We start from the raw sequence: 18,539 nt of genomic DNA on the forward strand, positions 1-18,539 counted from the left end.
TCCTTAGTTCTAAGTTGCTTCTCTCCTTGATGAGTTTCCATCCATTGCTTCTCGTCCTGCCCTCCGGTGCTTTGGAGAATAAGTGGACCCCCTCTTCTTCTTTGTGGCAGCCCCCCCAAAACACTCATGTTGTCATGTAGCAACCTGGAATCAAAAGGGCAAGAAGCTTTCCTTAAATATGAATAAAGGAAAAGGGATAAAATAGATGTCGCAAAGAAAATTCTTCAGTGTTGTGGCAATTAAGAACAATAGTCTTTGGCAGTGATAACTTGTCCTTTTGACTATGCTGATAAAGTGTGTTTGCGCATGAAGTGTTTGGCCTCTCAACTTGGAGAAGGAGATAAAGCCCCACATGGCAGATTCTCTAAATCTTTGCCCCGAGGCATGTTTGGCTCTTGACAATAGAGAAGGCAGGGAGAGAGAAGGGGGGGGGGAGAGAGAGAGTCAGAATCTGCCAATAGTGTGTATGTATTCCAACCCAGGCATATTTGGAATAAAATGTATGCAAAATGGTGTGGAAATGAGAGCCAACTTAGAAGCATTCCAGTAACATCTTGACACATTCACTAGGGGAGAGAGAGAGAGAGAGAGAGAGAGAGAGAGAGAGAGAGAGAGAGAGAGAGAGAGAGAGAGAGAGAGAAAGGGTAAGGGAAAAATTAAGAGAGAGAGAGAGAGAGAATGAAAGAGAGGAAAAGAGAGAGAAAGGAAAAGAGCGAGAAAGAGAGAGGAGGGGAGAAAGCGAGACAGAAATAAAGGGAAAAGTGAGCGGGAAATAGAGAGAAAGAAAGAGTAAGACGAGAAAAGGAGAAAGAGAGTGAGAGATGAGAGAAAAAGAGTGAAGGAGAAATGGAGAGAAGGAAAGAGAATAAGAGCGAGAAAGAAAGAAAGAAAGAGAGAGAGAAAGAAAGGAAAAGTGAGGGAGAAATAGAGAGAAAGAATGAGAGCAAGAGAGAAGTAAAGAGAGACAAAGAGAGTGAGAGAGAAAGAGCGAGAAAGGAAGAGAGAGAGAGACTGAGAGAGAAAAATGAGGGAGAAAATAAGGGAAAGGAATGAGAAGGAGAAGAGTGGGAGAGAAAGAAGGAAAAAGAGAAAAAGTGTGTGTGTGTGTGTGAGAGAGAGAGAGAGAGAGAAAGAGTGAGTGAGAGAGAGAGACTAGTAGACTGGCCACATTATCCAGCTTTGATGAGCAACTTTCATCCTTCAGACAGAAATCTCTCTTGTAAGGGCTGTCAGTCGGATCAAGAAGTTCATTATTGATTTCAGTTTGTTTCTCTTTTCAAGTTCATGGTGGTAAAATCTATTCAGGGCACTTTCTTTTTTCGTTCCTTCACATCAGACGCTCCATTCAAGTCGGGCTTGTTGTCTGCCACCCACCCCGAGCTGTGCCAGACAAAGGTCTCCCCCGGGGCTCCAATTGGGTGTCCCCCCCGCCGGGTCTCCACAGCTCTGCTTCTCTTTGTTCTTCACGGCAAGCGGATTCCTCCCAAGTGGGATAGGAAGGAGGCAGGGAAGGAAGGAAAAAAGGAAGGAAGGAAGGGAAAGAGGAAGGGAGGGAGGTAAAGGGGCAGGGAAGGAGGAAGGGAGGAGAGGGAGGGAAAGAGGAAGGAAGGAAGGAAGGGAAAGAGGAAGGGAGGGAGGGAGGTAAAGGGGCAGGGAAGGAGGGAGGGAGGAGAGGGAGGGAAAGAGGAAGGAAGGAAGGAAGGAAGGAAGGAAGGAAGGAAGGAAGGAAGGAAGGAAAAGAGGAAGGAAGGGAGGGAGGGAAAGAGGCAGGGAAGGAGGAAGGGAGGAGAGGGAGGGAAAGAGGAAGGAAGGAAGGAGAGGAAAGGAAGGAAGGAAGGAAGGAAGGTAGGTAGGTTTGGGGAAACAACTGCCAATTAGACATAATCACTATTATTTTTATGCCGGTCCTTCTGTCTCATTAATATAAAGGGGACGCACGGTTGGCTCTGTCCCCCTGTTTGAGACTCCCTGTCTGCCTTTGCTGATAGGTTAACTCCTCCTGATTGCAAAAAATGATTTATTTCCTGGAAAGCACCTTGGCTGCAACCATTGGTGTGGTTGCTTTCTCAGGTCCATCGTTTTGATTCCCCCCCCCTCTCAAAAAAGTCCAGGGCAGTTCAAAAAAATATAGATAGCAAGTTTAATCTCTGTCCAAAAATCGGAATTCCTAAGGGTCAGAGCAAATTGGTTGTTTAGAGACTGATGACGTGTTTGACTCCTCCCTTCCTCACTCAGGCTGGTCATCACCTACCTACCTTCCTTCCTTCCACTTCCTTTCTTCCTTCTTCCTTCCCTCCCTCCCTCCTTCTTTCTTTCTCTCTTCCTTCCTCCTTCCTTCCTCCTTTCTTCTTCCCTCCTTCTTTCCCTCCTTCCTTCCTTCCCTCCCTCCTTCTTTCTCTCTTCCTTCCTCCTTCCTTCCTCCTTCTTTCTTTCTTCTTCCCTCCTTCTTTCCCTCCTTCCTTCCTTCCCTCCTCCCTTCTTCTTTCTTCCTTCCTTCCTTTTTTTCCAACACCCCCTCCTCCCCAGGTCTTTGGTGAATTAACCCACCCACGCAAACACACACAAACATACACACAGAGGGATCTTCAATATTTGTATTTTTCACTAGGCTCCAAAATGACAGTCTTTCCATGGAGAGAGAGAGGGAGGGAGGGTGGGAGAGAGGGAGGGAGAGAGAGAGAGAGAGAGAGAGAGAGAGAGAGAGAGAGAGAGAGAGAGAGAGAGAGAGAGAGAGAGAGAGAGAAGGGAAGCAAGAGAGAGGGAGCCCATTGCCCCTTTCCGGCTGCCCTTGTCTCTTCAACTGGGCCTCCTTTCTCTGTAATGCTCGGCTGGTCATATTTGGCAATCTCATCCAGACCAGTCACGTTTCTCATCACATCTGAGGGTTGCTGTGCTTTGCATGGCAATTAGGCGTCTCTTTGTTTCATCGCCCGGCTGTTTTCCGAAGCTTCCTGCAGCGGATTCAAAGACTGCGGCCGGTTTCGGCAGTGCTTGGCAAAAAATAAAGGGGGGAGCTGGTCCTTTTCCAGGCCTCCTCCCCAAGAGTCCAGTGATGATCTAGGAAAAGAGAACCGGAAGGACTCCTCGCTTGCAGCTCTGGCTTTTGAATGGGCTCCTCAGGGGCATCTTCTTCAGAAGGACCAGAGGGGGGTGGGAATGCTGCCCGCATTGAGCAAAACAAGCGGGTTAGTCCTATCAATGCAAGGTCCATGATGTAGATCCCAGTCAACGTTTGGGTAGATCTTTGATTGTGTTTGTTTGACAATTACTAGGTTTCCAAATAACTCCAGGTGGAGAGCATACCCAACAAAGCTTCCTCCTTCCTCCTTCCATTTCCCCCCATGACCACAGGATGGGTTGAGCTGAGAGAGGAGGACTGTCCCAAAGATGCCCAGCTGGCTTTCATGCCTAAAGCAGGACTAGAACTCATCGTCCCCTGGTGATTGGCCTAAAGGAACCTGGCAGCTTTCGCGTGTAAGGTGGAACTAGAACTCACAGTCTCCTGGTGATTGGCCAAAAGTAATCCAACCAAGTTTCATGCTTAAGGCGGGACTACAACTCCCCATCTCCCGGTGATTGGCCCAAATTTATCCAGCCCGCTTTCATGGCTAAGGCAGAACTGTAACTCCCCGTCTCCTGGTGATTGGGCCAAAGTCACCCAGCAGCTTTCATACCTAAGGCAGGACTAGAGCTTACTTTCTCCTGGCGATTGGCCCAAAAGTCATTCAGCTGGCTTTCGTGCCTAAAATGGGGCTAGAACTCACAATCTCCCGCTTTCTAGCCCGGTGACTTAACTATTGGACCAAAGTGGCTTTCCCACGTTCACCCATTGGACAGATGTCTCCATAGAATAATCTATAAAAACTGAAAGAAATGAATCCATGGGCAGACAGGATGCACCAAAGAGAGCAAAACATCTCCCTATTTTATTGGCCCCTGTGGGGATTGCAGAAAATGGAAGAGAAAAGTCTGCAAATATGAGGGAGTCAAGACACACCTCTCCTTAAACTAACATTAAAGCATCATTGCAAAGGGACGCGGTGGCTCAGTGGCTAAGACGCTGAGCTTGTCAATCAGAAAGGTTGGCATTTTGGTGGTTTGAATCCCTAGTGCCGCGTAATGGAGTGAGCTCCCATGACTTATCCTAGCTTCTGCCAACCTAGCAGTTCGAAAGCACATAAAAAATCTAAGTAGAAAAATAGGAACCACCTTTGGTGGGAAGGGAACAGCATTCCGTGCGCCTTCGGCATTGAGTCATGCCATACACATGACCACAGAGACATCTTCGGACAGCACTGGCTCTTTGGCTTTGAAACGGAGATGAGCACCGCCCCCTAGAGTCAGGAACCACTAGCACAGATGTGCGAGGGGAACCTTTACCTTATCAGTGCATAACTGATTGTCCCCCATTGGCAATTTTTGAGGTGCAGAGTTTAGGGCTCCAGAGGAAGAGAAATCTAATAAGATTCAAAAGTCATGTAAAACAAGATATTTAATTCATTTTCTTCCCCCATCTTCTGAGAAAAACACCAGCTTCATGAGCAGATTCGCCTGTGTAAAGACAGCCACACAGGAATCAGGGCGTGTTCTTCTTCCATCAAAAGTGGCCACATAAAAATCGACAGGAACAAAGTTCTGAGAAAATGTCCAGGGAACAAGCGTTCAGATCCGAGAATGAGAAGATGAAGCTTCACAGGTGGCTTCTCCTTTAAACCTTTATAACAAAAAATATTATCTCTTTTGCCTCTCGGTTGACCTTCAAGTCAACTGTTGGGTGAACCCAACTTTTGAAATGGTGGGACTTAGTGCTTTGCGGGAATGACTTGCTGTGACAAAGTTTGTACATGCCAAGTTCATCTACTAGTGGCACCTCATGACAGACAATCAACCATCTGACCCCTTCTTGTCGCTGAGATGATGATTCAGCTTCTGCCGAGAGGATCCCCCCCTCTTTTCCTCATTAATTACATTCCATCTTTCCTAGCAACCCTCTCCTAGCACCTGTTGCTAATATTTCTTCTTTCAAACATTCCATATCCTTGGACCAGTCTTGACTAATGGTCCCCCATCACTTTGTATCATGCCAATTACCATCTAACAAAATTTCGGATTAGGAGGGGAAGTGATTATGAACAGCAATATGGAGGTTACCTTGAAGCAGTTGTGGTGTCCTGGAAGCGTATGCCTTTTGTACATGTATTTGGAGATACTGCAAAATGGCATCTTGCTGATTGGCCAAGGGCAACTTCTAAAAACCTTGGGTGAGACTGAAAGGTACTTGGGATATCTTCATGTGCACAGATACAGTTTCTTGCTCAGTAACACTTTCAGTAATCGTTGCTTTGGTCTTGTGGATAGCGGATCAAAGGATCTTGCTTAAGTGGACAGTAATGAAATGTAAACAGGTTCTCTGGGGTAACAAACGTGCTTCTCCATTTCTTTATACAGTAGGTAGGTAGGTAGGTAGGCAGGCAGGCAGGCAGGCAGGCAGGCAGGCAGACAAGCAGACAGAAGAGAGATATTGTGAATTCCTTTCATTCACAGTCAGCAAGGCTTAGCAAACAATCTTTCAGAGGAATGTTTATCAACACGAACCTTATCTCATTTGGAGAACTGAAAGATAACTAGTTTCCAAATGCAGGGCAAGGCAAAGCTTGGCACAGAGTCTCTTAGAACTTTCCACTCTTGAAACGACCAAAAGAATGAATTATTTCCTGCAAAAGCCCACTCTCTGTTCGCTCCTCCCATGGAAGGAGCCAATCACCTCCACAGTGTGGCGTTACTCCCAAGTCGGCCCTGCTTTCTTAGTTGTTCTTGTCTTCTGGCAGCTCTTGAGCGAAGGTGGCGCAGTGGTTAGAGTGCAGTACTGCAGGCCACTTCAGCTGACTGCTATCTGCAGTTCAGTGGTTCAAATCTCACCGGCTGAAGGTTGGCTCAGCCTTCCATCCTTCTGAGCTGGGTGAAATGAGGACCCAGACTGTGGGGGTGATATTCTGACTCTGTAAACCGCTTAGAGAGGGCTGAAAGCCCTATGAAGTCTAACTGCTATTGCTATAGCTCTGCACATGTGCACACTGGGAACAGGCTGCAGCTGTTCTTCTGCCTCACTGCTGTCTAGCCCCCTCTCTGCCTCTGACACAGAGCCCTCGCACTGAGCTTTCCTCAGCCCCCAGGACTGTCCCATGCTCCTCCCCAACCTCCTCAATGTCTGACTCTGTTGCCTCTCCACTGGCCACCAGTGGGCCACAACACCTGGTGTCTTAACCACTAGACCAAGCTGGTTCATTTGTGACCCTATCTGCAAGACCCATTGACAGCTGGGATTGAAACAGGTTCCCATGCTGTGGCTCTCCTAAGAAACCATGCTTGATATGTTCATATCAGCCAGCATGAATGAAAATTGAACGATCTCCAAAGACATCTATCTATTCACAATTTCCCTCCAGGATTCTTGGCCTCTAGATATAACCATGCTTCTTCTTCTACTTCTCCGTTCTTGATGGGGTCCAATGGCAGGTCAACATCAAGAAAAGGGTGAGCAGTAAGGGAAAGAAAATGAACGGGAGACACCTTCTGCAGGTTTCTCTGACCATAAGGGATGTTTATGGCCAGCATTTAGAGGAAGCACTAGTTAGTTTGTTCAAAGAAATGTAGTCTTCAACTTACTGCCCCTGGGGAGCTGAAAATACCTAAGCAGGAAATAAGAAAGGAAGTTAAACGATGAATGATAATTTTGGGGACCGTCTGGTGAAATGGATTAATGTGTGGCAAAACACCTCTTGGGGCACCAGGCAGACTCTTGAAGGATAAAAACCTGCCAGTGTTGACAGATGAAAAAGGTCATCAGTGAAACAGTGTCAGGTGGTATTAGTCCTATCTTTAAATAAAATAAAATCTGAATTAATAGGGGAAAAAGAAGAAAAGAGAAAATCTGCCTTCATGAGTTCAGAGGTAAGCAGATTTAAATGCCTTCTTAAAAAGCTAAGATGACCAGAATCTAAATTCCGGACAACCCAACAGAAATGGAGGAGGAGGAGGAGAAGAAGGAGAAGGAGAAGGAGGAGGAGGAGGAGGAGGAGGAGGAGAAGAAGAAGGAGAAGGAGAAGGAGAAGGAGAAGGAGGAGAAGGAGAAGAAGAAGAAGAAGAAGAAGAAGAAGATCATCTAGCTATTTGTTAAAGAATGATTACCCCCAAAAAATTTCATGCTACAAACTAATGTGATTTTCTCCATTTCTCCCATATCCATTTCTGCTCCAGAGTAGATGTTAATGTTTCAGAAAAATGGTTAAAAGAGCAATAAAACAGTGCCTGCTCTACAAGATGCCACAAGAGAAGGTAATCACACTTGACTTAGGTGTAAGGCTTTGCATGGATCAATTATGCACATCTTTTTTGGAGTGCTCAATGTTCTCTGGTGCTCTTTGACGATTCTAGCAGCATGTGAAGATATGGAAAAAGGAGTCAGCACAAATTCTTTGTGCATTCTCCTCCTTCTTTATGTCCAAGAAAACTAGTACATTTTGTTGTAAAGAATGAAGAGGTGAAGATATGGAAATTAAATATTGTTAAGTCGTGGTTTTCCCCATTGCAATGGATGGCTGTGAAGGTTGGAACATAAGGAAGGCTGAGCGCCAAAGAATGGAGGCCTTTGAACTCTGGTGCTGGAGAAGACTCCTGCATTGAGTCCCTTGGACTGCAAGGCCATCCAACTGGTCAGTCCTAGAGGACATCAACCCTGACTGCTCTTTAGAAGGCCAGATCCTGAAGAAGAAACTCAAAGACTTTGGCCACAGAATGAGAAGGAAGAAGGACTCCCTGGAGAAGAGCCTCATGCTGGGAACGATGGAGGGCCAAAGAAGAAGAAGGGGACAACAGAGAAGGAGGTAGCTGGATGGAGTCACCAAAGCAGTCGGCAAGAGCTTAAATGGACTCCAAGGATGGTAGAGGACAGGAAGGCCTGGTGGAACATCGTCCATGGGGTCGTGGTGGGTTGAACACGACGTCACAACTAACTAACAACAAATCGTGGTCTACAGTTCTCTCCAACCAGGCCAACTTCTTGCCTTTTTTAAGAAAGGACCAAGTAGCCATTTTAGAAATATCTTGAATATTAAGTGTTAATAACAACGCCATTACATTGGATTTTTGATCTTTCAGATTGACATTACATGATGAGCAGCCCACTTGAAGAAAGGAAAGAAGTCTTGTTCTTCCTTTCTAAATCCAAGCTGAATCAATGGCTATCAATTTTTAAGAGTTCTAATAACAGTCTTTCTAATACGGGTGGGGTATATTATTTCCGTAACAAATGACGAAAGGGCCTAGATTTTATTGCCATGGATTCTAAAGTAAAACTGGTAAAACCCACACCCCTCCGTTGACCTACAGTACGCATTTCAGCAAGAATCGAAGGAAACCCTCGTAAAAGCTATCAAGAGGCATTTCACAGCAGTCAGATTAATTGTGTTTTTCTTTTTACTGTATTTGAATGAAGTGATTGTCAAATAAAGTAAACCCTGACAGTTAATAGTGTCATTTACAGGCATAGAATTATTGGCTTGTTATTGGATGAAAACAAAAAGCAAACACTTTGCATTAAGAAGTTTTAATGTGTTTAAAATCCTCATTAGGGATTTATGAACGCAACCAGCTCAGCAGAACGTCTCATTAATAAGAAACCGAGCTGTGTGTTCCTTCTGTGGTGCAATTTCAGAGGTTGGGTGTTATTTTTTTGTTTTGCTCTTGTTGTGTATGCCTGCATGCTTATGGGTCTGTCTGTCTGTCTGTCTGTCTGTGTCTGTGCGTACACCTGCTTTAATTTTTCCATGCTGCCGTCATTAAAGCTTTTGTTTGAACTTGGACCACACACTGTCAGAGTTAGCCTTTCATTGCTGCAATTTCAAAACCAACCAGAGAGAGAGTTATGTCAGAAAGGTGTGTTGGTCCTCTTTGCCTTTTTTTTTTGGTGAGCAATTAAGGAGTCTGGAGTGAAAACACCACCGATCTAAAGGGTTTCAAATCTTGGAAGGTCAGGAATCTCAGCTTTGAACAGATCTGCCGGCAGCTTTCGGCAATCAAAGTTAAAGTGGTTTAAGGGGTGCTAGTAAAAATTGCACCCATCGGGATCCCCATATCAAAACACCTTCTGAATCTGAAAACCACACTTAACGCAGCGCAGTACTTGAGCCAAATGGTTCAGTTGAGATCTGCATGTGTGGGACTGATTGGGGTAGATTGTAGGGATGATGTTTTATCATCTTTTATCTGTATCTTAAACGATTGTATTCTATTCCAATTTCATTTTAAATCCTATTTTATTCCAATTTCATTTTAAATCCTATTTTATTCCAATTTCATTTTAAATCCTATTTTATCAAATTTTAGTAACAATTTGTTTCTGGAACTTTGCACTTTGATAAGCCCAAGGGCTAATCAATAAATAAAGAAACCGGCTGTGCATTTGGTGGCATTGTAAGTTACATATTATAGCACAAAGAGCTTCATTTTATTGTTCCCCCCCCCCCCGGTGCAATTAATCCACCCCATCACTCTCAGGAGCAAGTGACATTGGTGGCTCAGTGGCTAAGACACTGAGCTTGTCGATCAGAAAGGTCAGCAGTTCGGCAGTTTGAATCTCTAGTATAGGTCTCCTGCATGAGCAGGGGTTGGGCTAGATGACCTCCAAGGTACCTTCCAACTCTGTTGCCATTAAATTCTGTTGTAAGCTGATTTTTCCCAGGCATACAGCTTCCATTGATAAAAGTCTAATTTGAAATGTTGGAAATGACATTGGTTCATTCTAAAAGAGACCATCAATTGTCCTTTCTCCCCCCCAGAATCGTTTACCAAAACTTCTAAATTTCTTTTCGTGTGTGTGTGTGTGTAAAGCAGATGAGCAAAATTCCCATCGCCGAAATTGGCCAAATTTCGTAGCTACGTCTATTGCAAGTCTAAGCAAGAGTTTATCAGTGGGGGGAAAAAGAGAATTATCTCATCATAAATCTGAATCCATGTTTCAGAAACACACTTTTTAAAAGCAATTTGCCCAAGGTCTCTAAACTCTGTGGACTCTTGTCTTGGATTCAGTCTTTTCCAGTTTTACAAAGCATGAGAGTTTCTTTCTGTCCCAAATTTGCAAATTGTGCTAAATTCTGCCCCAGTTTTTTCCCCCCAATTGTAGTAAATCCTTGGCAAAAAAAAAAGAAAGAGTCCAAAAGAAGATTCTTCACCCAATTTTTTTTTTAAATAAATATTTAAAGCTCCCACAGGTATATCTTTAGCTATATTTGGCACAAACATGGATGGATTTCAGATTTATGTTCCAAAGACAGTCCTTTCTTTCTTAAATAGAGCTCAGAGTAAGTTTTCTGGGTCACATAAACTGCTCTGGGGTTCCTAGGAGGAGTGGGCGATCTATATGCTATTACTGGCCCATCGGCTGGAGCAAATCAGAAGTTATTCAAAAGCCTGTTAATTCCTCTATCCCTTCTCTGTAGCTTAAATTCATCTGTACTACTCTTAAAAACTGTTTGCATGTTATATTGGCAAACTGTCAGGCCCCAAGACCCAAGAATGACAGGTGGAGTTTCTTATGAGTAGTTTCCTTTATTCTTCTTCACCTACAGACCTACAGTGGTGGGTTGCCATTTTTTTACTACCAGTTTGGGCGCACTCACGCAGCGCTTCTGTGCATGTGCAGAAGCGTCCGGGCAGGTGGGTGGAGCTTCTTGCCACCGCTACTACTGGTTCAGCCAATCCGGGCCGAACCAGGAAACAACCCACCTCTGCTACAGACAGAATCTTGCCGGTCTAAAGCAACTATTTGCATAACTGCGAATATACTCTGAGATAAACTAGGGAGGATCCATTTTAACCCTCTACATGCTGATCACATTTTCCAAGCTCTGTTGCCTGCTTGCCCTCGGGGAAGCAGCCCCTCCCTCCTGGAAATCCAGACTACATTCCACCACACAAACAGAAATATTATTCAGGCTGCAACTAGCTTAACAATCCTATCAGCTCCTCAATGCCATTCCCCCCCCCCCGGTATGGATTCTTCAGGCATGGAGATTTTCATTTCAAGAGCCGAGGTGGCGCAGTGGTTAGGGTGCAGTACTGCAGGCCACTTCAGCTGACTGTTATCTGCAGTTCAGCGGTTCAAATCTCACCGGCTCAAGGTTGACTCAGCCTTCCATCCTTCCGAGGTGGGTGAAATGAGGACCCAGACTGTGGGGGCCATATGCTGACTCTGTAAACCGCTTAGAGAGGGCTGAGAGCCCTATGAAGCGGTATATAAGTCTAACTGCTATTGCTATTGCTATTTGTGATTTGTTTCTTGATGTATACCTGAGCAATCATATAGATGGGAATCTTTACCTTAACCTTTTGATATTACCTGTCTTTTTATTGGTACTATGACCCGGAAAATTCCTTTTTAGACTGACTATGTGTATCCTTCTCCCTGTTTTAGGTTAGTCTTCCCAATGACTCCAACTGTGTGGAAGAGATATTACGGGTAAGCTGGATTCTTTTCTGTCAAATGTATCATAGAATCTCCCTAGTAGGTTACGTAGCAGTTAGTTTAGAACTGTAATGATATGGTCAAATCTATGTTTATCTAGGTGATTTCAAGCTGAGTATCCTATTTCAGCTGGAGTAAGAGTGTGCATTGAACTTTGTGGAAGCATGGAAAAAAAATAGAATCAATTCCATCCATTAGTAAAGCAAAATCATGCTTTGAGAGGTGAACTTTCAACAGCCAGTAACATCCGTAACTCCTGCAGAAATATCAAGAAGTTGGGTGAAACCAGGTACTTGCAGCAACCTCAACACACACACAAAAAAGATTAAGGGTTAGAATTTGTATTCCTTATTCAAAAGCCACTTCAACTGAGTAACCTCAAACTAAAAATGGAGGTTGAAAGAAGGGGCCCAGAAATTAAGTAGACCATTCTGAAGGAGGTCCTTGTTGGTGGATCAAAGGTGTCCCATATTTGATGTAGTTTTCCATTCTATTACAATAAAGTTGTATCAGTCCGGTTAACCTTATTTATAGGTCCTTGCATATTCCTTACTCAAGGCCATACATTGTTTTCATATGGAGATTTCTGTGAAAGACAAATCTCTTTGGGTCACTAAACTTGGTGTCTGTTCAATGTTGCAAGTCTGAGTGGCTTCTTCAGATGATAAAATGCTGTTGGGGTTCACCAGGTGAGGAACGGCAAGCAGACCTTCTCCTTTAGGGGTTGTCCTGATGTCTTCACTGAAGACCCAACTAGGACACAACCCTGCTTTGAAGCAGGAATTCTTCATCTGCACTTAAGATTTCCCCAAGAGAGAATTGGCTCCAACAAAGAGAAAATTAAACAGTAAAGTGGGGAAGGACTGGGGGGGAAATCTGGGAAAAGTCACCAAAACAATAGAATCAAAAGGGAGAAAAAATAAAAAATATGGAAATTACAAAAATAAGAAAAAGAAAAAGCTAGGTGAATGAGTGGAAAGAAGGGACCAAGAGAGACCAAGAAGTTAGGAAAGGAGGAAAGGATTCTCTAGTAGAATAAAATGAAATATGTTAACATTGCCAATGATATATGTTAAAGTGATGTGAGGGAAATAGATGAATACTATTAATTGTGGATAATTAACTAAGTGAAATGTTTATTATACCAAATTAAATCTGAGGTTATATGTTAAAAGTAGAATAAAAGATGGAAATGAAATGTTAAATTTGATTAATTTGGAGGGGCAAACAATGATATTGTTTATCTATAAATTAAACTGGAAAATATGGAAAGAAAATAATATGGCTGAAATTGAAAATGGCAATATGATGTAAAATGAACTATGCATATGAGAAGGATGTTAAGGGGGAAAACCGGGCAACGCTTTGTTTATAAAAGAAGTTTAAATATGTAACAAGAAAATTAAAAAGCCCTTTGTTAAAAAGAAAAAAGATTTCCCCAAGAGCTTAAACTTGATTTTTGTGAGTTTGAGCTTTGTACGCACAGAGTTTTAGACTAATAGACTAATCCAGTCAATGATTGTATGTTCACAAAAGTCACATCCCCACTTCTTCTTCATGTTGGTTGGGAAGCAGATCTATGGGGTGTCAAACTGGGGAAGAGACTGATCAGTGAAGCTTCTCTCCCCAAGGGGGAAGAAAACTCTGAATTTAGGATGGAGCATGATCGCTTCAATGTGTAAGATCTCAATAGATCCAAGAACAATCTCCTTCTAGTTAGGGACAATCGCGCCATCCTTCCAGATAAATAGTTGGACAGGTGCAGTATTAATTAAAAGCGGCACAGACCCAAGCAAAACAGAGGCTGCTTATAATTAGAATAAAATGACGAGAATTAAATGAACAAAACTCTGTAATTATTTTCTCTCTCTTTGCCCCTCCTGGTGACTAGCTTCACTCTAATGACATTGGAGAATATGTAAATTGATCAGCAGGTGAAAATGCCCTTGACTGGGAAAATTATATGCAATATTACCTTTCCCGTACCATTTGAAAGACCCTAATCGACTTAATACGCACCAGCCCTGGTTGAGATGACTTGTTCACAAAGCAAAATTAGCCTGCTAATAGGCTTCTCCCCGTGTCCCTCACCCTCCCGGAACACCCCCCGCCCTAATTGTTTCTTTTCATCTGGGTGCAGATGCATCCAATGTCCACAAAGAGTTTCAAAATACACACATGCCACTTTTGCTGGGAAGAGTCTGCGGAGGGAGGGGGGGAAGGATACAATCTGAATTTCAAATGGTTTCTTTCAGACGTCATTGCACAAATGAATAGCAAGCTGGCCAGCAGAGTCAATCATAAGAGTTCTGACAAATATGGGAACACCTTGGGAAGGAAGTGATGTCAAATGCCAGTAGCTAAGCAACCTAGGCTTTCTGCGCTCTGAAGAAGGAGGCACAACGAGCACTTTTCACCAGAGAGCACATCAATCAACGGTGATCATAACAGCTGGCAGAATCAGGGATCTTTGCCATAGTTGTTGTATTGTGTTGTTGTGTATCTAAGGGGATACCACAAAGAGTAGGGGTGGGGGTGTCAACCTATTCTCCAAACTACCTGAAGGCAGGACAAGAAGTAACGGATGGAAACTAATCAAGGAGAAAACCAACCTAGAACTAAGGAGAAATTTCCTCGACAAATTAACAATTAATCATTAGCACGACTTCCCTCCAGAAGTTATGGATGCTCCAACCCTAGAAGTTTTTGTTTTTTTAAAAAAAAGATGGACCACCATTTGTCTGAAATGGTGTAGGGTTTGCTACCCAAGTAGGGGGTTGGACTAGAAGACCTCCAAGGTCCTTTCCAACTGTGTTATTCTGTTAGTCATACATTCAATTTCCAGGATTAGCTCGGTGTCCCTGTTAACTTTTGTTCTATTTTGCTGGATATCTATCTTGGTTAATGTATCAGGAAGCAGGAAATCAAATGCTCTGAGTTCCTTATTGAGTTGTCCAATGCAGAGAGACCTAAATTCCTTTTGATCCAGACATTTTTCCACGGGAATTCGTTCCTGGCCAGAAAGGCTCTGATTAAACCTAGACTGTCTGCTTTCTCTTCCCACTGATAATGGGTTTTTTTTTTAACTGAAGCTCCATATCCTCCGTAAACCACAAAAGAAGGGCTACAACCTACATTTCTATTCATCTGAAATCATTGAGAGCTGGTTGACAATACCTTGGCAAGGAGCGTATAAATTAACTGCTCCTTGTAGCTGTTCTGCCAAAACCAACTTTGGGAGAAGACTCTTTCTCTAAGAAGTCTAGACCAGTGGTTCCCAAACTTGGCAACTTTAAGACTTGTGGACTTCAACTCCCAGAATTGTGTGCTGGCTGGAGAATTCTGGGAGTTGAAGTCCACAAGTCTTAAAGTTGCCAAGTTTGGGAACCACTGGTCTAGACCAAGGCACAAAGGACATTTTGCAAGGAGTGAAATCTGGAAAGATGGAGACTAAGTGGAGAACATTTGTGCAGTCACCCCCAGGACACAAAACAGACCTCTAAAGTAGAAGAGGAGGTCAATCCGTTCTCCAAAGTACCTGAGGGCAGGACAAGAAGCAACGGATGGAAACTAATCAAGGAAAGAACCAAGTACTAAGGAGAAATTTCCCAACAGTGAGAACAATTAATCAGTGGGACAACTTGCCTCCAGAAATTGTGGGTGTTTCCAACATTGGAAGATTTGAAGAAGAGATTGGTCAACCATTCGTTTGAAATGGGGTAGGGTCTCCTACTTGAGTAGGGGGCTTGGATTAGAAGACTTCCATGGTCCCTTCCAACTCTCTTATTCTGCTAAAATTCAGTGAATTGGTGACTGCACACATACATACACGTTCTGGTTTGGGCATTCGATGCCGAAAAGATTCACCATCACTGGTTTAGGATATTTTTTTTAGATCTTTGCCAGTGTCCATTTTAAGAATAACTCTACTTTTCCCCCCCCCACTGCTTCAAATTCTTGCATTGGCTTCTCTCAAAGCCTGCTGGCAAAATTCAAGTCAAAGCATCCATTCATCTGAATAGTATAAGGCTAGACTTAGTGTAAATAACATATCTCACAATTAAGTTGTTCCAGCAGGTGTATGTAAAAGGAACTGACTGGAGGGATAAAATATTTCATCTTTAGGTGTTGTTGTTTTTTTAAAATGTGAGCTTGGAAGAGATAGATGGATTTTATTCACGCAACGCTGCTTTTCGGGCTGCTTAGAGTGATTTCCAAGAACAACAAATAGGTATTTTTCAAACCACAGGAAAACATAAGGAAAGACGTTTCGACCAAAAATAATATTTCCTTTTTGGAGAAGAGAAAGCAAAGAGGAAACATTTTCCACCTCCAATTAGAAAGCAATTCCAAACATTTAGACCAGATTTCTACAGTTCCCTACATTGAAACTTTTATGCTTTTATTTTACTTTTTTTGTTATAAATCCAGTTTTAAAATAAAATGTCACGTTGAATCAAGAGACATAGAAGAATAACATCAATTCCTCCTGAGGAAGTATAATTTCACATGAACCAACCTCAAAGCTTGATGGGATGGCATTTTTTCATCCTTATCCCACCAGATACCCCAATAAGCCCATTTTCAACCAGCCTTTCCCCCCCCCACACACACATACACATAAAAAGAATTCCCCAAAACTCCAAACTGATGACAGAATGAACTGGAGACTCAGAACTGAAAATGACCAAATGCATCTATTCCAGTGTTTCTCAACCTTGGCTACTTGAAGATGTCTGGACTTCAACTCCCAGAATTCCCCAGCCAGCATTCGCTGGCTGGGGAATTCTGGGAGTTGAAGTCCAGACATCTTCAAGTGGCCAAGGTTGAGAAACACTGATCTATTCCAAGATCCCAGTTATTCCAAAAAGATTGATGCCAGTCTTAAACGTAGATGGTCCACATTTTAAGAATGCTTGAAGAACCCTGGGCCAAATAAAGTTATTCTATTCTATTCTATTCTGTTATCAGAAGGTGAGACATGGAACTATATCCATCATCCTTGAACAATTGATTTTGAAAAATCTTTTTTTTAAAAAAAAATCTGCTCCACCCTTCAATTCATCTATTAGGAGCTACATCTTTCTGCTTACTGTGGATACACAACTGGAGAGAAATTATAAAAAATAGCTCCATTTCACGGAGAAGATGCAGGTGGCTCTCTTTTTTTCCAAAGCTGTTGTGGCCTGGCAGCAGAGTCGGACAGTGAGGAGGAGGCTGGGGAGGAACCTGGGCCAGTCCTGGAGTCTGGGGAAGGCTCAGAGGAGGGCTCTGTGTCGGAGGCAGAGAGGGGGCCAAGGCTGTCCAACAGTTATCAGCTGCCTTCAGAGTCAGACATCAGTGAGGCAGAAGAATAGCTGGAGCCTGTTCCCAGTGTGCGCATGCGCAGAGCTGGCAGAATAAAAGAACAACTCAGAAATCAGGCTCAACTTGGGAGTAAAGCCACAGGTGGAAGGTGCTTGGCTCCTCCCATAGGAAATAAAAGAGGAGCGAAAGAGGAGGGTTTTTTTGCAGGAAAAAATTCGCTCAGTTGGTCGTTAGATTTGTTTCAGGAGTGTGGAGATCTGTCCATAAATCTCAGAGACTCTGTGCCCAGTCTTTCCTTCCATAGCACCTCATTTGGAAAGTGTTTACATGGCAGCTTTCCAAGCTAGATAAGGTCTGTGGTCATAAATATTCCTTTGGAGGACTCTTTGCCAGGCCTTTGCTGAATGTGAATGAGAGGAATTCTCATTCATTTAATAAAAGGGGTCTTGTGGAGATCAGGACTCTGCCTTGGGCTTTTTGGGGAAGCCTCGGTCAGAACAAAAGCTAACAGAATTGATAAGGCAACTTGCCTCTCACAAAATGGAGAATATGTTTCCGTATTCTTCTTTGCACCAAGTAATTTGAGGAAACTTAGTCTGATCTAATGGCTCCCTCAGCCATAACACAGTCCTGTGCATCCATTTAATGATCCTCTTATAATTTAGTGTCCCATTTTAATGAAAAGGAGTCACGGATTAGGTGAAATCAGTTAGAATGCAACGAGAAAATGGAGAATTCCGTTTGAATCCTCCCGTATGCTAAATGGGCTGCTAATCTGCTATGGCTGAGGAGACATGAGTTTAATTTTTTTTTATTTTTAGGAGTTTGGCTGCCAGTTTTGGAGAGAGGCAGTTGGTGGGTTTGGAGGCTTAGTGCATAAAGTAGAACTAAACACTTTCAGGAATAATTCCAGAAACAGGCACTTTTGGGTAGTTTTCCTTCTGTCCTTTAGGGAAGCCAAAGATATTTTCTGTAAATCAAAATTTTTATTAAGGTATTTTGTTGTTGTTAGTTGCGAAGTCATGTCCAACCCATCGTGACCCCATGGACAACATTTCTCCAGGCCTTCCTGTCCTCTGCCATCCTCTGGAGTCCATTTCAGCTCACGCCGACTGCTTCAGTGACTCCATCCAGCCACCTCCTTCTCTGCTGTCCCCTTCTTCTTCTTTTGCCCTCCATCGTTCCCAGCATGAGGCTCTTCTCCAGGAAGTCCTTCTTCCTTCTCATTAGGTGCCCAAAGTATTTGCTATGTCCTCAGAGTTAGGGCACCTGGTCCTCTGAATAGAGCAATATTTAAGTTTCATCTTCAGGACCTGGCCTTCTAAAGAGCAGTCAGAGTTGATCTCTTATTATCTACTTCACCAAATTGCTCCCGGGGCCAAATCATGGGAAAGAGACTTTTCTTGCAGAAACGCAAGATGAATGCAATTGTACTTTCAAACAAACATGTTTTGTCTGCTTTATTTCTGGGACGCAGTTCATCCTGCCTCTTCACTCCTTCAAGAGTATCGTGGAATTAATTGCTCTGCCTGCTAATTCTCTTCAATTCTTTTGAGAGCCATTAATTCTTCTGCCTTAGAGACAAATTGTACCACAACATCCTCTTTTTTTCTGGCCATTCATTAGCATCTTCTGGGTGTATGCTTCTCCGCTCTATACGTGACAGCACCTACAGATACTTTTAAAATGACAACAGTATCCATGAAGAAGA

At 43.2% G+C, this 18,539-nt stretch overlaps 1 protein-coding gene across 1 annotated transcript in view; it reads left to right on the forward strand.

Moving 5' to 3' along the window:
- The window catches only part of AFF2 (AF4/FMR2 family member 2), a 190,048-nt gene that overhangs the window by 66,646 nt on the left and 104,863 nt on the right, over window positions 1-18,539 (forward strand). Inside the window, exon 5 of the mRNA XM_032228561.1 lies at window positions 11,471-11,515. Coding sequence (XP_032084452.1) covers window positions 11,471-11,515 — 45 coding nt within the window. The remainder of the gene's footprint in view (window positions 1-11,470; window positions 11,516-18,539) is intronic.

The sequence above is a fragment of the Thamnophis elegans genome, chromosome 12 (genome assembly GCF_009769535.1).
Source record: "Thamnophis elegans isolate rThaEle1 chromosome 12, rThaEle1.pri, whole genome shotgun sequence".
Classification (NCBI taxonomy): domain Eukaryota; kingdom Metazoa; phylum Chordata; class Lepidosauria; order Squamata; family Colubridae; genus Thamnophis; species Thamnophis elegans.